The sequence below is a fragment of the Myiozetetes cayanensis genome, unplaced genomic scaffold (assembly GCF_022539395.1).
Source record: "Myiozetetes cayanensis isolate MyiCay16 unplaced genomic scaffold, myiCay2020 scf5-8, whole genome shotgun sequence".
NCBI classification, from domain to species: domain Eukaryota; kingdom Metazoa; phylum Chordata; class Aves; order Passeriformes; family Tyrannidae; genus Myiozetetes; species Myiozetetes cayanensis.
The window spans coordinates 39,698,269-39,720,646 of NW_026087742.1; the positions used below are offsets into that span (position 1 = coordinate 39,698,269).

The 22,378-nt window shown below is 37.8% G+C and overlaps 1 protein-coding gene across 1 annotated transcript; it reads left to right on the forward strand.

The window, feature by feature from the left end:
- Positions 1–1,386: 1,386 nt before the first annotated feature.
- CFAP300 (cilia and flagella associated protein 300) lies at positions 1,387–22,224 on the forward strand. Its single transcript, XM_050333947.1, has 7 exons — positions 1,387–1,531; positions 2,082–2,163; positions 3,767–3,839; positions 8,964–9,130; positions 11,242–11,414; positions 17,529–17,595; positions 21,845–22,224. Exons 1-7 carry the CDS (start codon positions 1,422–1,424, stop codon positions 21,974–21,976), a joined length of 804 nt encoding a protein of 267 aa, XP_050189904.1. The 5' UTR covers positions 1,387–1,421; the 3' UTR covers positions 21,977–22,224.
- Positions 22,225–22,378: the final 154 nt, after the last annotated feature.

The following is a 22,378-nucleotide window of genomic DNA, read 5'->3' on the forward strand; positions in this document are numbered from 1 at the left end:
GGTAGTGCTGGAGTAGGTGGAGACGTGTTGAGAATAAGGTTATAGTAACTTGTTTCTGGTGCCACCACTCTATATCATATTTAAAAACTGAGAAGAAAGGCACACTTTTTCTTTATCCCCTCTTGAACTGTCTCTACCATTTAAACATCTTGAAGTAAAGCGTAGCTTTATTTTCTATCATTGCTTAGGTGTAAACAAAATTTATTGGGTGAAAAAAATGGAAGTGTGTGGGAACTTGGAAAAAACAGAATGGAGAAGATACAGGGGAATGGATCCTTAAATCTCACAGACATAACTGCTACACAGCAACTTGGTCTGCTGAACTGCATCTCACTGCACTGTTAGAAAATGTAGTGAGTAATGAATTCTACTGAAACTATGCTAAAACAGGGCTTCTTAATAGGCTTATGATATCAATTTCTTCTGGATTCCTTTGGTCCAAGCCAGTTTGATGAACGTGTCTTACAAATTAAATCTGTGGGTCATCTTTTAGAGGCCATTCAGACCAGGGGTGCATGCCAGCAGTTTCAGCTTGGCTCCCCACTGTCGTGGCATGCTGCACCTTCCTCTTCCGCTTTCTAATCAAATGGAATTTGATTAATTTTTTTTATTAGAAATCAACAGCAACACTCCTAGGGGTGCTGGGGGAACAGGCGGAGGGTGCTGAGGGTTGGAGTCATCACCACGCCCTCAAGGCTCCTGCTCTGGTGGTGGTGGGTCTGTGTTTCTCTCTATTTTGCTTTTTCATTTTTTCCTTAGAAATGAGGCTGCTGTTCAACCTGAGCAGTAGATTAATGGGAAAATGCCATTTTTTGGAAATCTGTGGCAAAGTGAGGGTGCGTTTTGGAGGGGATGGGCTGCTGAAGGAGCACATGAGATGTGCAGCAACCTTAAACTCTCACTGCTTTCCCTAAAAAGGCCAGGAAATTGCCAAAACTTTGCATGGTTCCTTGCTTTACTAGACTTTAAAAAATATCTTCCATAAGTAAGAATGTGCTCTCCTTTAATTTCTACTGAGAAGAGTTCAAGAGCACGGCTCTGCTATTCCTAAGTGGCTCAGCATCCTGGAAAGCAAGAAGCAACTCTGATTCATTAGAGGTTCATAATTCATAACTTTGGGCTTTTCCTAATAGGTTTTGGTCTCACGTTACTGGGGTGGCCTTGGCAGAGGCAACAAGGGCAGCCCCCGCCCCTGCCTGTTGGGCTCTCCCTTGGCAAGCCTTTCCTGGCGCAAAGACAGGAACAGAAGGGAGGGGGGAGAAGGCTGGTGTTGAATTAGGGGATGTTATAGGTAAAATCCAAAGAAAGAGGGGTAGAGCCGTGTCTGGGGGCGCTGGCGGGCGGCGGAACGCTTGTGAGCGGGGTCGAGCTCCGCGCCGGAGCGGCGCCGTCTCCACGGCAACCGCCGGGCCGCGGCGAAGATGTCGGCCGCGGCTCGGCGCGGCGGGGCGGGCTTCGTGTTCCGGGCCCTGCCACAGAAATCCTTCTCCTGCCTGCAGGACAGGGACATCGGGGACCGCCTCCTCAAATGGTGGGAGGGGGAAGCCCGCTGCGAGAGGCGTCTGGCTAGGGGCGGCGGGGAGCGGTGGGCGGCGGGGAACAGGCAGGCGGTGCTGAGGGCTGGAGTCCTCACCGCGTCCTCAAGGCTCCCGCTCCGTTGGCGGCGGGTCCGTGTCTCTCTCTTTTCCTTTTATTTTTTTTTTAATTTTTTGCCCCCTGTTTGTTCCCCCACTTCTTAATCTGAAGTCTCCTTAATATTTTCCAGGCACACAAACCTCTCTTTCTGAGGTGCGAGGCATCTGTCCTCGCCTTCCAGAGTGAGCCGAGATCTATTTCAGCTTCGCAGCGATGCTCTGATGCAGCCTGAGCCCTCCGAAGTGGGGGGAGCGGGTCGGGGATGGGAAGCTCCTGTAACTGAGAATGAAAAGCAAAAACAAAACAAAACAAACAAAAACCCGAACAAACAACCCCTTCAATTATTGGTCAGGATAGGGCTCTATGTAGTGTACTTGGGCAAATTTGCGGAGTGAATAAGTTCTTGGTATGTCTGCAGAATATTTAATCTCATTTTTCCATTTCAGGTCCATGCAAGGCAGGATCACAGCACAAGCATTCGGTTTTGACCAGCAGTTTAAGCCCTATCAAAAGGATGAATTTGTTATGGTGGTTCTAAGTCCTTTGTATTTTAAGTTGACTTTTTTTCCCCCTCTTGAAATTAGAGCTAATGGAAAACTGCATAACAGCAAACATAGTGTTGCATGCTATTGGCCTGCTCACTGTCTCTTTGAAAACAGGTGATTTAGGTGTGGTGCTCAAGTCTTATTTTGTGGGTTAACTGTATTGTCCAGTAAAAATATTTTATTCTGTACTAATGTTACTCTGCTATAAGAGGGAACAATTTAGTCATTCAGGTTTCCCAAGAACGGAAATCTGAACTGGAGCTGATCTTGACCACAGCATTTAATATTGGGAAGTCCACCCAGGGTGATACTTTAAACAGCGTACATACAGGTGGTACCCTTGCTCACAGCTGCTATGGCTTTGTCACAGTAAATACACCATGCAATTAGATGTGCATGTGCACCACATATCTGGAAATAAAATTTTTTGAAAATTAACAGGTACTATTGCTTTATACTAGAAGTTTGGACTCTCAGCTTTTTTGAGACTCAAGTCTCTTGCTGATTTTTGTCCTTTGCTTCTCTTGTCTGCAAAATCAGATCTGTTCATCTATTTGCAGACAGAAAAAACCCCAAAGGAACCTGTGGTTGTTATATGTCTACTTTATATTGTTATCCTGGATAAAGAATTTAGCCTCTTTTTATTTTAAAGAAATTCACACAGAAATGCATGAATATTTCATCTTCCAGTGATAAAAATTTCAATTTATTGAACCTCAAACTATTGAAGTTTTCAAAACACACATTTGCCTTCTCAACGCTTGAATCCTTTGAATGGAAAATGTAAAGATATCACTATGAATTGATGAAATCTGAATAGCTGTGAAGTAATTGGGGGAAAAAAGGACAATTACATTATATTGTCTGATCTCTCTGTATCCCCGAGGGGTGGTAAAGAGATTTGGTGATGCAGAGACTGAAAAATCCATGGTTTTTGTAGCAGCTTTTTCAATGATTATTCACTCTGCTTGTATACAAGTACTTGAGTGTGGGTTTTCTCAGTTGCCTTATCTATCATTTAAACTTGCCAGTTACCAACATTTCTGTGCATTTTTAACTGATAAATCAATAGGATTGAATACTTCAAATCTTAATGTGGAACATCTTCTCCATGCTGTCAATAACTTATAGATCTCTTCTGTATCGGTTTAATAATTTTTGTGTCTCTACACTTCTCCAAGCTTTGAATTTATTTGAAAAGTGCAAATTTTAAAATCCTACTTAGCATTTCACTTTTAACTTCAATGACATTGCATAAAGAGGTAGAACTGTCTCAATTTTCTGTACCTCCAAGAATTTAATACAGCTTTATTGTGTATTCCTGGACTAAAAGTGCTTTACTGTAAAACTTTAATACTGCATATATAAACATGCACCTGAAGGTATCTTGGATGTATAAAAGATACTGGCTACATGAAGTTACAAAAACATGGATTTGGTGGTATCCATCCAAACTGAAAGATCATACAGAATCTGCTATTGGAATTTAGAGCCTTATAATTTGCTTTGAAAATATCCAAGACATTATAAATGGTGATTTTATGTTTCATTTCATTAACTGATATTCTCTTATTTGAATATTATAGGCATTTTTTAATGATCAAAATGTGAACTCCAGTTTAAAGTTGCTGTCAGCTTCAGGACAGTGGACTACATTGGGTAAATTTAGAATAAATAAGTCTTAAATAAAAAACTCTCTGTTGTAACTATTTTGCTCTAATTTGCCATTTTCTAATAACGACAGTTCATATATGTGTATTCTTACCTGGTTGAAATACCTTAAAGAATGACTTTTTTACTAAAAGAAAAGATTCCTTGTCTTGTCTGTTACTAAATTGTCACATTTTACACTTTTTTTTCCCCTTGATCCCTGCATCATTCATAAACCAAGCACCTAGAACTGTTTCTGAATGGTCTGTGACATCTGGTTGACCTGACCACATATCCAGACAAAATCAACTGCATTAATTTGTCAGATAACATTTGGAGAAAGGCATTCTTCTATAGATGCAACAACCTTACTTGAGACAGATCTGAGAATATTGTTCTGTTACACTTTAAGGTTGAGAGAGGAGCAGATTAGGTAGAGCTCGTGTAAATCTGCTGTCTGTACAACAGAGGTGACCGAGGCACAGAAGAGCCCCATGTCATAGGTTGCTCCAGGTGCAGTCACGCCATGAGGTTGACTTCTAGTTTGTTGCCATATCATCATCTTACCATTAAGAAACTACTTAAAACACTTGGTTACGTCTATAGATGTAGATGATACACTAAAGCAGAAAGGCTAAAAGCAAATAGCAAATTTATGGCACCACTTTGAAATGTATTTTTCAGTGTGTAAACGACAGACAAAATTTCATGGCAATTGCATGTGATAATGTGGCGGGATTTTGTGCATAATGTGATCTCTGATATTGCCAAAGTGATTTTCCATAATAGGAATATTTTAAAAGGGGATAGTGGGAAGTCCTATTTTCTTTTGGTTTGTCTGCAAATACTTTACTGTGTGTAAATATTTAATAGAGCTTTGGGAATTTTCTAACTTTTCCATTTCAGCTCTCTGAAATTGGCATAGGTTTTTCCCACTATATACAATGACACTAGACACTGCCACCCTTTTGTTCAGTTCATTTTCCAAACACTACATCCAACTGTTAAAACAATTGAAATAAAAGATGCAAAAAATATCTCAAGTACCCCTTCAGGTACCTCTTTTTCACTCTGGCAAGCAGAAAGAAAATAGATATATTTCAAACTATTAGGTAAAGCTCTTCCTGCTTTAGGCAAGAATTTTTTTAGGCTATCTGTCTAGCCTATGACTTGCCAGTCCCTGCAGTGAAGGTCAGTAGGTTACATACCTTATGTTAAGAGCGGAGGGTCGCTTGCCAAATATCCCAGTTTAACTTCCAATTCTACTCAGTCTTCCTCTGCACAGAAGTAATGCATTTTGTTCTAAGGACTGGAAGGGTTCCCTTTCTAAATCCTGAACAGCTGGTATACCCCATTTGCTCTTAAAATTTCATCTTCCCATTCTTTGCCTATTTTTGGTGAGGAATGTTGGCACATTTTTCTATACTTAGTCTTCATGTGCATTTTTTGAAAATATAGTAAGAATTTGCTGTGAGTGGGAGGAGGTAAAAATCATCTTCTAGTATTTTCTTCTTCAGACATGCTGATACATTAATCCAGATATATCATTTACTTATCACTGTGGAATAACTCTTTTAAAAACACATTCCTGTTCTTAAAAAAAATACTGGAAATGGGCTTATTTTGCTTTTTAGAAAATCTGAAGAAAAATTACATAATCTATGTTGGTTCAGATACTGCATTTATTCTCTTGCAAACAAAAATGTTAGGATTTTTTTTCAGGGGGAAATAGTTTGGATGCATAATATAAGTCAGATTTAGATAGATCCTTAGAAACTTCCCTTCTCCTCTGCTCCATGAGTAGCAAGTATTTATGGACCCACAGAAAGATGTCAGCATTATAAAAATCACCAATATAATATAACAGTAGTGTTTGTTTTCATAATAATTTTGTCTTTTTTGAGGATGTGGTCCCCTTGCACATTTTCACTAAGAATGTATATTTTTCTAGTAGAATCCACAATTGTACATTGTCTCAAGGACTCCAGCTTTAACATTGCTTGAAATAAAGCATTTTAGGTAAATTATACACAAGGACATTCTCTAGTCTGCTTTATCTGATCAGACAGATACTGTCCTATTCTCACACCACACTTTTTGCCTCTTATAGTAGGGATATCTTTCCCCTCCTCCTGGCTGCATGGCAGAGTACCTGATAGTTCTAAGATGTGCTTTAAGCCACCTCTTCATGGGTTAGTCTGATATTTCAAAAATAGAAGCAGCTAAAGGAACAAATTTGATGCATACCAATTTATGTCTTGAGTCTTGTGTTTTCTAAATAGGTGCAGTGAGAACTAAACAGTAGTTTTTCCTTGGACGCGTTGCTGGCCTTGCACCTGTCAGCAGTCTTGGGGAGGCAGGACTGTATCTGCTTAAGCTCAATTAACACTTGAAAACTTATCTTCAAAGGGGTAGAGTTATGGTCTTTTTGTGTAAATAAAAATTTAGTATTTGCCTAAAAAAAGATTCTTGAGTTCCCATGCATACCTGAAGCTTTAATGATTTCTGTCTTTGGAATGGGATTTTAAAATCTGAATTATAATCTCAAATTGGCAATATTTTAGACTGCAGTTGTAGGTTATAACTGTAGGTTAATTCTGAGCACTGAACTTGCAGTATATATAACCTGTTTTGTAAATAGTAAATTGCAAGATGTTTATCTGATGTAAAAACCCTTCTTAGATTTTGGAGGAATTCTAAATATACCTAATCTGGGGTTTATCTGCCCCCTACTAGATATGCAACGTGTTCGTTTAAAACGTGTATTGGCAGCACTTTATAGATACTCCAGAGCTGGCTGTTATAAGAAGTTGAAACTGCTTTAGGACTTCTCAGCTCTTTGTTTTACACTTGCAGAGTTGTCAAGGCATTTCTTCTTCCTATTTTATTGCTCACTTTTACAACGTTATTAAAACTGGTCATTCTTTTCCAGGAAATTTGGAATCTCCAATTTCAAATCTCACCTCTCAAATGGAGACTATAAGCTTCCAGTGTATTTAAACTTTTCCATTTATAGTTCAGTTTTCTGAACTACTGAATAGATTACAAAGCTCTGGATTTTTTTTACCTGATTAAAGTTTTCATAATATCTTTTGTCAGAGCAGAAGTGTGTCTTCTTCACTCCCCCCAGTAAAATCCTCATAATTTGAGGCCTGTAAATGGCTCAGTTTCTTACACTTTTAGCTCAGTAACTGGGAAAATGTAAGATTTTTCATTTTTCTCAAGTCATTTAACATCTGATTTATATTAGTTGACTCAGTTTTTAATTCATAGGTATTTACACAATCAGCCTGTTAAGGGCTGATTTGGCTCATATTAAATCCCTTATAAAATAAAAATTCTATCCTTGTGAAAGGAAGCTGGAAGTGAGAGGATGGGAGGAAGGATGAATAAGTAAATATAAATAAGTTTGGTTTTTTCCTTCGGTTGTGAGGCTGTAATTCATGTTTTTTTCTGACTTGTGTTTTTGGTTACATAATTTCATTATTGTTTGATAGTCACTACGTGGACAGGTAGGAGAACGTCCTAACCTTTTTTTTTTTTTAATAAAAGGTACTCCTTTTCATAACCATTATCTGTAGATGTGAAGCCAAGCAATTAAATATCTATAGCTGATTTTCTTTACATCACATTGGTCCAGTAAAATAATTATAAAATTTCCTGTCAGTATTTTAGCTCAAGTAGGCATGTTTTCAAGCCATCAACTTGTAACTTCTCTTTTTTTCTAGTGTTGATCAGGTTTACCTGATGTACAGTTTACCTGTGTTTAGATATTAAAATGCCAGTCCTACTTAACTTATGAATAAATAGTCTCCATGTAAGTATATGGCAGAAATCCCAAGGGCTTTCTAGAGGTGTGTGGGCAAGAGAAATTTTAGGTTATGCTCTTGAAGATGAGCATCAGAATGAAATAATAGGTGCTCTTGGAAGCATCCTGTTTCATACACCCCTTTTTGGCATGTTTCTGTTCCTGAAATACTATCATGTAGAGGGAAATACGGACATTTCCCAAATAGTAGTCCTTATTGATCCTTTAGGTTAGTTTGCCAGAACACAAATGAATTTTATCTTTAATTGTATGGTAGAAAGCCTTTTGGTACTGCTGTGTTGTTGACCAGTCTCCCATCAAGGGAACCTACAGAGGAGAATAGATAAGAGTAAACTCATGGACAGCTGGAATGCTGTGAATATTCTCTCTGCTCAGGCACACTGCCCTTGTGTTGCGTCTCACTTGTGCACTCCTCCCCTCTCCTGTTCAGAAGCACTTTGCAGGGTGTTCAGGTGGACTTACGAGAGGGATAGAGAATATGTTCTGAACACTTAGACTGTAGAGAGCACACAGAACTGGACTGAGTCCAAAGCTTCTCAGACATGGGGTCTTACGCTATTTAAGGTGCCATAAGTTATCCAACACCGTGCATACAGATTTGTAGATGTAACACTGTATATAGAGAAGATATGTGCCCTTATGGACTGCTGCCTCATTAAGGAAAATACTGTAGGGCATCTCAAATGGTTCAGATGTCTATGAGCAACAGGACTGGCCTTGGATGACTTGCAAGCAGAGGGAAAAAAAATATAGAAAAATATACCCTGCATTTAATGATTACAGAGATAATACTTCAGATTCCTACAAGAAGCGTTGATAGTACCTTTTTCATCTTCTGAAATAGCTAGTTAATAAAGCTTTTCAAAAAGTTCAGATATAATACTTAACAAATAAAAAATTTGTTGGGGTTGTGTTCATTGTGGTTTTTGCATGGTAGGGTGCTGTTAGCAGCTATTGACTTTTATACTGCATCGTGCCAAATTTGGCAGCTGTCCTCAGATTCTTTAAGGGTTAAGATGTGGAATATGATTTTTCTAAGGGTGTGGTCTAACGTGATGTTGGGTTCACGGTGTTCCATCTATTCCCAGTTTCGGTTGATAGTATTTACCGACAGGGGGAGCAAACACATGAGCCTTATTGGAAGGTGGTATTCAGAGGAATTTAATGTTTTCTTTACACTTGTTTCTTTCTTACGTTTCTTTGGCTTTTTTTGAGGGACTGTGTGATTGAGTCATACTTATGTGATCTTTTTTTTTTTTTTTTAAAGCATATGAAACATGCAACCAGCTTCCTATATATTCCAGGTTCCAAAGTGACAAAAATTGAAGCTACAGTGGTACCCTGTACACAGATTTCCATGTCATTTTTTGATCGGCTATACTGTGAAGGAGTTGTTAGAGAAACTGGAGATATTGTGAAATGTTACGATGACTATTACAATGATATTCTTGTCTCTGATGAATTAAGGAAGGTTAGTAAAGTAATGAATAATTTATTAGAATTTTTCATACTCTGTTAGGTACCAAAAGGACACATTTTTCTGATTGTTGGAGTTTTTTCCTGACAGTACCTACAGTTTTCTGACAGTGGTAAAAATGGGCATTGATAGCCCACCTGTGTCTCAAGTAGTCAGTGCTTGGGGCTGTACATGGGGAAATGCAGCTACTCATTTGCTTAGGAGAGGGAAACAAGGGCTGCCAAAGGGAAGGTTCTGTGATATTCAGAGCTGTAGGTTCACCTGGCCCTCCAGGTTGTTGATAAAATTGAATGTATTTGATAGCTACATCCTGAAGCATTCATGGCCAGGGATGCTGACCATATCATATGTGAAGACATTTAAAGAAAGTCATCTTCATAAATTTTCACTAAAAAAAAGAAGAGGAAACTATGAAAAAGGAAATTATTTTTCAGTGTAACACTGGAAAAGGACTAAATATAACTCCTGAACAGGCCTGCAATGTAAAAACTGTTTGTTATACTGTAGTGGAGATATCAGAAAGCAGATTATTCTGAAAAAGAATCTCTCTAACAGTGGCACCTTCTTAATAAATGTATGTCTTTATTGTGTTTCTTTTGACTTCATAAACTAAGCTAATACTATTTTTTAAACTTAAGTTTGTTTAGCATTAGCAAAGCATTGTGTGGGAGAACTGGATTTTGCTCTTCCTTGTATATATAATCAGCATAAGTACTTAATAATTATAGAGTTGCACTCATTTGCACTTGGCAAATCCTTTGAAGGCAATGTATTTGAACCAGTGACACTGGTTACAGGATGTGGCCTGAAATACTGGTCTGTCTTGTAAAGTTCTGGGAAAAGGTGAGAACTCAAGCTCATGTTTAACTTTCAGATATGGTTTGTAGCCTAGCAGTTCAAAATACTCTGTATTTATTTATAAGCTGGGTACATGCAAAATGTTTTCTGAAAATTAAGTATATTGTATGTAGGAAAGTTAGAGACAAATTTAAAATTAGAAATCATTGGGGTTTCAGTGTCTTCCCATTTTCCTTCCCATGGAAGGGATATGTGTGTCAGCATTTGCAAGTTGAGGGTTTCACATTCTCCTAGACAGCAGAAAGAATAAGAGTCAAAATCTTTCAGGAATGATATAAAAACTTCAAACTAAATTAGTCAGGGCTCTAGGACAGAAGACTGTAGAGGGCACCAAACTGTCTCCTGGTGTCAGAGGGTGGCCCTCAGCTGCAAGGCTCCATGTTTCTTTCCTACCTGCCACGTCTTCTCTTGCTTCAGCCAAGAAGGGGGTTGGGATATATATGAAATGGCCACCAAGAACACTGGTTGCCCTGACCTGTTTTTACTCAGGCTGTGTTAAAAAGAGGGCTAGAGAGCAGTAGGCTCATGTCTAGCTTTGACCAGTTTGCCTAGGCTGGCATCTGCAGTTTGGCTGATGTGACTCAAATGTCTTGCAGCCATTGGGATTGTTCTGTCCACATTTACAGTGTGCAGTGTTGGGACTAATTTAGCAAGTCCTCTGTGTTCACGTAATATCTCAGCAAAAGGCAGGTGAGACGCATGGAGACAGCTGGAGAGCATGTCTGGTTAATCCAGCCTACAGATTAAGGTTTACTGGAGTCTGCAATAAAGCATGATGTGAGTTTAAGTGATCTCCTCTGGGAAATCCTCAGAATTCTTTTACAAATGTGAAATAACTGTGTAAATCTAAGAGTGCAAAAGCAAGTGTTGGCTAAGTTGCCAAAACCTAACTGATTGGCAGTGATTCACATACCAAATATAATTAGATAGTTTTCAGATTATTGATTGTTTCATTAGTGTGACAAATAATTAATCAGTGAAACAACAAGACGAGAAAAATATTCCCTTACGTCTTTTGGGCGCAAATCTGACAGTGATTCTGTTTTAGATTTTATGTAAGAATTTTGAACATAATTGCATCCCTGGAAGAAGGATTTAGAGAGAAACATTTATTTCTGTCCCATATATTTTATATGGACATAATTTCTGTGTGCCATACAGCAAAGTAGTTGCATTATTTATAAACTGAATCTCAAATAAGAAATGTTTATCAATTTGACTGCCTTAATTTTTTCTTGTTGCACAAGGTCTTGCTTCTGGAGGATTCTGACCATTATGACTTATTCAGTCAATTGGATCGCGAGGAATTTCTGTTCTGTCTTTTTAAGCATTTTTGCATTGGAGGAACTCTTTGCCAGTTTGAAGATGTAGTTGACCCATACTTAGAAACTACGAAAGCTTTTTATAAAGACTTGGTGAGGTAAGTGTTATTCTGTTTTATACAACTTTATATGTATGTACTGATGCTTTGTGTCAATTTGTGTAAATTTATTGTGCATTGCTGCTTCAAAAATGGGGCTGTTATTTAATCCACCTGCAAACTTATTTGGCTTCAACTATCGAAGTACCATGTAACAACAGTAGTAGTTCAGCAGCAAAATATATGTCATTTTAATCACATCTATCCCACATAAGAACTCTTTTTATATAACAATTTTGGATATTGAGGGTTTATATTCACTCCCATTTTAAACATACTTTTTTTTGTAATCATCTATTGATTTTTTGGTAATGCAGTTGGATTTTGGCCTTCCTAATTCTGCAAATACACTTCTCACAGTGTAATGCTAAGGGTGATAGAATCTGGCTGTTAACATGACACCGTGGACTAACACATATTTTATGCCAGGTCTGGTGTATGGAATTGTTTGGAATTTTATGTGAGGGTTTCTCTTCCTTGAGATTAGGGGTGATTGATCAGACGTTCAAATTCAGAATAAAAAGGCGATTTTTTTGCCCTGTTTTGATATATCCATATGCTGACTTCTCCAATGGACAAAACTTCTTATTCCCTGGTTAATGGGATGTGGAATGTAGTTATAGGTTATGCAGACTCATTCCTAGTTAAGCAATGGGAATATAGAGATTGTCAAAGATATTACTAAATTTTTTATTAGTATGATTAGTTTCTGTATTTTCATATCATATATAGATGGAAATCAAATGAGTTCTTCAGAAATACTGGATGTGACAGAAAAAAGTCCATCAGTGCTTCAGCGCTATCCTCCCTTTTCTTTTAAATTGCTCACTCTGCACTTGAATCAAGCTCCTTGTTACTGTAATCCTGGGCCTTAGTTGACTCTGCATTGACTGCAGCTGTTTCTGCTCTTGTGTTGTTGAACTGATCTGGGACAAAGTGCAAATCCAATCAGTTCCTTTCCTTTACTACTTCCTTATGCTGTTGAATTGTTTTATCCTAAACATGGTCAAGTTCTCTTCTAAGCCACTCATTTTCTTTACCTTCCTATATCCTTAAACATCTTCCCATTCTTTTTCCTTTTTATGCTGTAAAGTTTGATAAGAATGTCAAGTAGTTCTTGTTACTTAAAACAAACAAAAAAAGCATCTGCCAAGATCTTCCCCCAGTTTTATCCTGCTTTCAAGGTTTACTTTTACTTTTTCTGTATCCTCAACCTATTGGCCCTTTATATATCTCTGTGATTTTCCTTTTGTGTGCTACTTCTGTCCTTTATACAATATTAGGAAAAAATATTTCAAGATCATTCCTCTGATGTTTGGTTTTGGTATTTTTATTTCTCAGTTGGCAGATTACGTTCTATCCTCCAGAGTTTTGAAGTACGTCTACTCAGTTCATGTGACATAACTGATCTTCAGTTTTTATCTACCATATGTCTCTCCATTTCTGTGCCTGTAAATGTCTGCTGGTTCCTCACTGCCAGAGGAACTGGTGTTAACACTCAATACCAGTTGAAAAAGAAACTTAAAATTTAACTAAACCTTTTATCTTGCTCCTTTGATATTAAGTTCTCTGTCAGTACCATGAGAAGTTTTTGATCTTTACATTTCAGACTTTCCCTCCCCCTTCATAATCACAGTTGTCTTTTTTTTAGTCTTATTTTCCCCCTCCCCAAAATACTGCTGTTGTTTTATTTCCACTATCTTAAGAGAGGAAAAGCCACTGAAAAACTCTGAAGAGGACCACTAATGACAGTCCTGACTTAATTTCTAATTTCTAGTCCATGCTAGGCATTGTGTTACTTCATTTTTTGCACAAATTGGCCAGGAAATTACCTGCTCATAGCCTTTTATTTTCAGTAAACAATTGCTAATGTCAGTAATAATTGCTTAAATTATTTTTCCCAAAGAGTTCACCTTCAAATTCCTGTTGAATACTAACTATCCTTTAAATTCTTTTTTAGACTGCTATCCTCTGTCTGGTTTCTTGTCATCTTGGATTACAGTTGCATTGGATACTTTCTACTCTTTGTAAAGTGATATTAAAAACCTTTCATGGTATTAAAAATTCTGTGAACTGTACTCTCCGTAGAGTTTCATTTTTAATTTTTATATTTGAGGGCTAAGAAGGCTTGGTAAAAAACAAATGGATACTAAAATAATTATTAGCTGCTAGGTGACGTGCACTGAAAAATTAGCTGCCACAGATGAATTCGGACTAATAACAATAAGCTTATAGAGATATAAACTACCACTGTTCAGTCCTGTAACAGTATTCCTTATGGAAAAGAGCCTTGGCGTGAAGAGTTACACAAAAGTGTCTTTACTGCTGGGAGCGGCAGGCCTATTATGAGCTTTTCCTTACTTATCTTTATTACAGCATTTTTTTCTGGCCTTTCCTAAGTTCTAACTCCAAGGCACTAGCATTCAAAATAGTATCAAAAGGTTTGAGATTTCATTTTATTAAAGCATTTCCATGTGTACAGTTTTATTATGAGAAAATGCAATAATCTTTTCAAAATTAAGAGATCTAGATATTTTACAAGCGCAGCTAGGGACTTCCAAATACAACTATTAAATGGCAGACATTTTCTTCATTGCAAAAAAAGTTATATTTTCTTACTAATGAATTAATGCACAACTTGTAATCTGTTACTAATCCATTTATAATTAGTCTGTGACCAGTTGAATCCATCCAGAATTCTAGTGTTTAGTGTCATATCCTGTGTACCTAAATAGTTTCAAAATTTCTTGTAATATTTTGATTTGGTTAAAGAATATACTAACACGACAAAAACTTGTTAATTAAAATACAATCTATGAATCTTGTCTTCTGTACTTAACCCCAGATTTTTCTTACAGTGTCTGTCGATGGTGACAGCTTCTGTGGTATCTTGTAGTGTTTCCTTCTCCTTGCTTCATCTTCATCTCGACGCCCTTTCCCCCATAATGAATGAATGTATGTAAAAGCATTAAGTTGTTCTTTTTTGTTGTTTGGAGAGTCTCTTAAAATATTCCTGGTAAGGTTAGGGTATAAATAAATTCGAAAGAGACCATGAAGAGAATTAACATGAATTAAGAGACCATGAAGATGTTTGCTCTTCATAAAAATAGAAGGGATGCACATTAAAATGATGAACTACCATAGTCAATGAATAGTTTAGAAGTCTACAATTCCAAAGAATATGGGGCTACTAACACTCTTTTTAAGGAAATACTGTCCTCTTCAAGAAGACAACATAGTTTTTTCTAAAACCTTTTAGGGAAAAAAAAAGAAATGGGGCAAATGCGCTTGTCAAAGGCAACCTCCTGGTTTCTCTCAAGTCAGCAAATGGAGAATCTCATCTGATTTTAACAGACATAATTTTTTGCCTTAAAACAATAACCAAAGTGCTAGAAATAAACACTTATTCTGAAAAATTACAGGAAGCTTACCACAAGGGGAAAATTTCTCAAGGCAGTGGAATAAATAGAAAAACTTACTCTTTGTCACCTCTTTCTTTGGTGTCCTAGATATATGAAACCAGAAAGTGGTAGCATTATTTTCAGAGAAGAATCTGAAGACAGAGTAACATAGAACTGTAGCTTTTGGGGATGGTAATATATGGTAGAAAGCAATAACCCCACTAATTCTATATCTTGTTCTGAAAGTTGTCACTCTTTCAACAGAGATGGTTAAACAGTTTCTGAAGTGCTGTAGTTTCCAGCTGAGTATGTCAGCATAAACTGACATCTATGTTAGTTTGTCTTAATAAGCTGGTCTGTAAACGGCAGTGGTTCAGAAGCTGAGTCATGAACCAGCTGAGCTGTCCCTGCTGGGGACAGTCATCCCTGAAGGGCTGGGAAGACAGACAGCTGGGGTCAGTACCAATTTCAGCAATGCTTTTCAATCCACTCTTGAGTATATCCACATATCAGATGCAGCAAAAGGTTCTGAGAAAGCCTTGTTACTGACTCGCCACAGGAAGATGATCTTCATAGTATGGGTTCAAACATGACTGTGTCATTACTCCAGACTAAGTCAGTTAATCGCAGAGTCAATTTCTTTTATTGGCTGGAGAGGTTGAATCAACAAAGGTGGTGTTGGTTGATTTGGGATTCATTTGCCCTTATTAAAAAAAGCTTTGCCAAAGCACTGGCAATAGGAGACTGCTGTGACAGCTTGGACCTGGTGTGGTGATTCAACTGGCCTGTGTTTAATGTACATCCTCTAGTAACTTGTCTATACTGGGACCTTTCCCAGGGATGGAACCTGTTGGTGACAAGGCAGGTATTGAGCTATGCATTTCTTGGAAGTGTGTAAGTATGGAAGTGATAAGCCTCAACTGTTCCATAGTGAGTTAATGTAAATAGGAACCTGTAAAATTAGAGAAATTATTAGCAATTACATGATCTAATTTCTGAAGAAATGTAAACATCACTTAAAGCAGAGCTAAGGAAAAATGACATATTAAAAATACTTAAACTGAAAATATATTGAGGTGCCTGGATTATTTGCAACGATATCTCAGTGTTTTTAGTAAACATGATGAATGAAATAGCAGTCTTCGTAAGACAGTCTAGAAATATAAAAATTCAGAACTAATCCCTTCCTAGGTTGCATAGCTATGTATACAAAATTCCAAAGGAGTAAAAATGATCCAAAACTATAATTATGTAATAGTTAAAAATGGGCTAAAGACTGCATTTCTTCACCAGTACTGCTGCTATTCCTTGTGGTCTGTACTAAGATGCATTTCACTTTGCAGGTTTCTTTCTCAAAGAATACGTGAAAAGATTTTTACAAAATACTTAGCTGCATATTTTTTCATAGCTATCAAAATGCAAACTATACTGGAGTCGTCAACATCTGGGTAATACTGCTGTGATTTATTAGCTGAAAACTGTGAAAAGTAGTGGGGTTTTGCAGGGCTGCATTTTGGGCCCCGTGTTCTTCAACCTCTTCATAAATGACTTGGACGCAAGACTGGAAGGGATACTGAGCAAGTTTGCAGATGACACAAAATTCAAAGGAGCTGTTGACTCCCTCAAAGGCAGGGAGGCCCTGCAGAGCGACCTTGACAAATTAGAGGACTGGGCAATCACCAACCATATGAAGTTTAACAAGGGAAGGTGCCACATTCTGCACCTGGGACAGGGCAACCCTGTACATATGTACAGACTGGGGAATGAGATGCTGGAAAGCAGTGCCGCAAAGAGGGACCTGGGGGTCCCAGTTGATGGCAAGTTGAACATGAGTCAGCAGTGCCCTGGCAGCCAGGAGGGCCAACTGTGTCCTTGGGGGGCATCCGGCAAAGCATCATCAGCCAGCCAAGGGAGGGGATTGTCCCTCTCTGCTCTGCGCTGGGGCAGCCTCACCTTGAATATTGTGTGCAGTTTTGGGCACTGCAATATAAGAAAGATGTTGAGCTCTTAGAGAGTGTCCAAAGGAGGGCAACAAAGATGGTGAAGGGCCTTGAAGGGAAGCCAAATGAGGAGCGGCTGAGATCACTTGGTCTTTTCAGCCTGGAGAAGAGACTGAGGGGAAACCTCATCACAGTCTATAACTTCCTCGTGAGGGGAAGAGGAGGGGCAGGCACTGATCTCTTGAGACCCGAGGGAAGGGCCTGAAGTTGTCTCAGGGGAGGTTTAGGTTGGATATTAGAAAAGGTTCTTCACCCAGAGAGTGGTTGGGCACTGGGACAGGCTCCCCTGGGAAGTGGTCACAGCACCAAGCCTGACAGAGTTCAAGAAGTGTTTGGACGATACTCTCAGTCACATGGTGTGACTCTTGGGGATGGTCTTGTGCAAGGTTAAGAGTTGGACTTAATGATCCCTGTGGGTCCCTTCCAACATGGCATATTCTGTGATTCTGTGATTCTATGTCTAAAACCAAGTCAGTTTCAGACTAGATATATTCAATATTTTTCAGTAAAATGTCATAATAGCCACATTATCTAGCAATGGCCACATACCTTTCCATGGTCAGTGTGACATAAGTTGATTTTAACTATGAATTTGACCTTCATAAAATTCGAGTGAGGATACAGTGCATGTGTTTAAAATGTAATAAATGAAAGATTCTAATTATCAGTACTTACAGTGTATATTAAGTCCATATTATTTCCCTGTATTTCAGTGTTCAAAAGAATCCTGAAACAAAAGAAATACGTATTATTTCTACAGTCTTCAGGGTGTCTGCATATGTAAGTATTAACAATGTTTTGATACAAGATTTTACTGGAAGTTTCATGCACAACATGAAAATAATGAATTGAAGTTTACACAAAGAAAACATAATATTCCATTGTAATGGGTTATTTTCCTATAGTTGTAATTTTTTTCATGAACTCTCATCCTGCTTTCTCATCCTCTCTACTAATTCTTCATCAGTAACCACCAACTAAAGTTTTATTTGGTAGCTCACTAAAAATAGGCTTACTGGATTACACTTGAAGTCATAATAGTCATCCAGAAACTAGTTTATGGAAAAAAAAAAAATCTGAGTAATTCTGGGTTTAGATAATAATAAAACTTGAGATAGTAGTAAGGATTAAGAATGTACTCCTGACTTCATATAGTTCTGTTTTCAGAAATGTTGCTAGAGCTTTCTGAATGGCTTGCATTGCTTCTGTTTCTGTAAAGACTGCAAGGAAGTATAGTATATAAAAAGGTTGGACATGACTGCTAACCTCTTTTCCCCTCCCTTGTCAAGTCTCATTCCTCTTTGTTTCCCTTGCAAAATCATACATTTACCATCAAGATAAGTTTGAGAACTGGCTGCATGTTTACCAGTTTCAGCATATCTGTCATTTGTTACAGTAGAATTAACTACTCCAAATTCCTCTTGAGTAACCAGAATATGTAATAATTAAATGTCAGATAATGTACCCCTTTTCAACAGCAGTAGCTGATGTCATTTCAGACTGCACAAACTTCCCTGTAGGTTGCCAATAGCCCAGTTGTTCATCTGTGGGTCATCAGCTTTAAGTACTATGTATGATTCATAAAGGCTTTTGAAAACAAACACTTTATGAGTGCATTAAAATTTATCTTTCTACTAGGTTGCATACTGTAATAAAAATAAAATAAAAACCCAAACCCCTGATAACTTAATGTTCTTCTGTTATTACTAGTTTTTACCCACTTCTGAATCAAGTGCATTGATGTGAACTTTGCAGATTTCTATGTTTAGGTAGATGAATGACATTAAAGAGCTCCCCTAGGTGTCTTAGCCATATATTAAATATCATTAGGGAGAAAAAAGCGCAACTTTTTGTTAACAAAAATGTGGATGGACGGAAGAAAATCCAGTGTAAATGCAGGGCAGGCTATCCTCCTTATAGCCTTGGAGGAAAATTGGGCATTGCTGGGCATTCTGAAAATTTGTGAGGTGAAGGAGAATTCTGAAATTATGCTTTGTATTAAAGAACATACTGAAGAATTTTCTCTTGGAATACAGAAAGGCTTAAACAGTATGTCTAGACTGTTTGATGGCTGTGTGGATCAAAACTATTCAACTCGGCACTTACAAGAAGGACACTTACCGGAGTACAAATGTCTTGTGCTTGTGATGAAAAGTTTCTCTCAAGGAGATAACTACATTTCTGCAGTAGATTTAGTTTGAGTTCATTTGATTAGTAACTGTAGAGTGTGTTATTATAATCCTTATGCTAAACTGACAGTTTTTAAGCCATGTTTTCTTGTTTTGTATCTGGAAGAAGGGGACTTACCCTCTTCGACTGATATAAATAAATAAATAAATAAATCACTTTTAAAAAGCTGTTCTGGTAAAACTGACTTCTGCAGATAATAAGTTAGAAGAACACATATTTTTGCTCACTGGATTAAAAAATGAACAAATAACTATACATGTGTATTTGCACAAGTGCAAATGGAATGAGGAATTAAGAACTTTACGTAACATCATCCTGGCACAGTCCCTTCCTCTTTCTTTGGTTTTTAAGATGTGGCTAAGAAGCCCTTGTTTTGGAAACGATATCTAAAAAAGTACACTATTGAGAGGTGTAAATAGTTCAAGATATTAAGGTGTAGTTATAAATGTCTGTAGAGCTGTGATTAGCAGCTGGGATGTTTAGCATCAAAACCTGACAGACCTGGGCATCACAAGAGAAATAATTTTAGATCTTGTGACAAAGTACTCTGTTGAACTCTAAATACCCTTGAAAGCTTTGGGGCTTCGCAAATAATGAAATACTGTTACAGCTAAAGTATTTGGATGCTCACTGATATTTTTGAACGTTTTTTACCTGAACCCAAACTGTAGCAGTGTTAGAAATCAGCATAAGGCAGAATTTATTCGAGAAGTATTTTTTTAAAAAGTGTTGATTAAATTATGCAGTTTTGAGAATGTTCAGCAGTATTTTTATTTCTGTATTATGCTGTGCATATGTATTCTTAAATCATCAGCTGCTTATCTGTGTTGCTACAAAGAAAAAATACAGTACATCAGTAAATCAATCATTACACCCCCTGGATGTCTGAACCAAAGTCCACACTGCAGATGGAATTGGTATGGTTCTTAATTTGTGAACATGCATGAATGTAAATTTCAGAGTCCTTATGCTCAAGTATTTTAGGGTTTTTATGACCTCTTTTACTAATTAAAATAAATTTTAAAACCCTTTTCATTTAATTAGGTTATATTTATTATTTTCCTCATACCAAGTTTGGTATATTCTGCAGTTTCTTGAAATGCCTCATCACCAGAACTTAATTAGTTTTTGTTCTGGTTGAAAAAATTTTTAGTGGGCTAACACTGCCTTTAAACAGCCAAAACGTCAACTGGCATCGGTCAATTCCATAAGGATTGAAGGAGTGGGATCCTTGGTAGCAGTGGGAAAAGAGTTTAACTAGCAATCACATCTTCCTTACTTTTTTTTGTTCAGTTCTGTGCAAGAGCTTAGATTATTTTTGGATCAAGCTCCAAGGGCATTGTGATGAGCACTGTAAAATCTTAAAACTTTCTCCCTTACTGCAGTTGAGAAGCCAGTGTTTGTTACATATGTATCTCTAAAAAACACCTGAAGAGAGCTAGGCATCTTACAATTGAAGCTACAGAGTTTGTATGCTGCGTTGGCTTAAAAATAGAATGCTATTTTTAGCTTGTGCCATTTGACTACCATTAGAAAATGCTGTGAATAAACATTATCAAATCTCTACCTGTCTTAAACAGTGCTTTCATGGTGGTGCTTAGCTTAACTTAAGGTTCAGGAGTTTGAATAATCCCCCAAAGGAAGACACCAGAACACTTATTAGGGTGTTCATCCACTTTGAAATACAAGGAGAAAATGTGGTGCCAGTAACAGCTAATGGATAAAATTCACAAATGGTCCTTGGAGCAGAAACAGGGACCCAGAACTTTTCCTTCTAACCCGACTGCCTTAACCACTGAGATGGATTATTTTATGCAAAGGAAGACCGCTTCAACAAAAGAATGTGAGACATGTGACCCTAATCTGAAATAGTCTGGAAGTTTAAAATTTTCCTGGAGAAAATGGGCAATATATGCAATATAGCAATTTCCCGCAGGCAAAAAAGTGAAACAGAACTTACATCTCTTCAACTCTTGTATAAAGGTGTTGGGGAGCAGGAGGGAACTGTTACATTTTAAAAGAAAAGAGGTGTCACTATGTATTTATTGATCTTTCAGGTGTTCAATTACTACACTGACTGAATAAAAAAAAATCAACTCTTCAAAAATCCCCCCACCTAGCTCCTGGTTCCCTACTGGGTTTGAAGTATGTGTCAAACTATGCTGCTCTGTCAGCACTGAGGCTTTTATTGACATGTGCAGACACAGGATGAAGAGCCCAGTTCCCGTGCTGATTGTCAGCCAAGAGTGTTTTTTCAGAATGAGTATTTTAGAGCTAGGTGCCTAGAATCCTTTCAAGCCCTTTCTGAGGACTGGTACACAAAATGTTTTCAATAACAGTCCTAAATTGTTAATAAGAGCTGTAATGAGGGTTTTGCTTAAATGCAAATATTCGAACCTGAACAGATGCATTAGCAAATGTTAAATGAAAAAAAAAATTAATGATGGAACAGCTTTATGTTTTAATATAGAGCCTGTGGATTTTTTTCTCTTTCACAGGAAACATGATGGGGCTGTTGTAAATTTAATCATTCGTATTTTGGGCTCTGTGTAAACACATACTTACATGTTTATTTTTACATTTTGTATTAATATCACATTTACCTCAAGGTTACTTGAAACATTCAGCCAGAACTAATGTGCATTTTGTAGTGTTGGGATTCTCATGGAAACATAATGCTATTTCAATAAATTATGGTGTATTTGTTCTGTTTTGCTATGCAATAAACTATTACAATTGGAACAAATTATCAGTTTAATTCAGATTTTAATAATTTTCTCATAGGTATCCATATTGTCCCTAATACCGCTTTGTTTTTTCTTTTTTCACTTCCTCGCAGGATGCTAATGGCCTATGTTACCCTTCAAGCAAAAGCCACGAACAGACTTTTGCCTATTTGATTGTGGATCCCTGCAAGCGACACGTGAATACTCTGTATCACTGTTTCGGTGGAGGCGTATTTGCTAACTAGTTATAATCCTCAGTTTTACAATGGAGGTGGCCTTCTCTCTGCATGGATTCAGGTAGAAAGTGCATAGCTTTTCTGACGAGGAACGATGTGCTCCTTGACTACAGGCTCGGAAGTGCTTCACATTTACTCAGTTGTTACCACGGGGTTAGTGACAAAAGTTTTCCTGTATTTGTGGTTCTTGACGCTGTTTTCTGGGCAGTTCCCCCCTCCCCTCATCCGTTTTATCTAATAAAAAGTGTTTCCCTAGAGGTCCCGTCCCTTTCACGAGCCAGTTTCACAGACCCACGGCGCGTAACTGCGGGGGAGGCGCTGCGGGATCGGGAGAAAGCGCGGGAGGGGGCCGACAGGAGCGGGGGGTCCTAGGACGATTCCCCGTTTCGGGCCGGGGGGGAGGGGAGCACG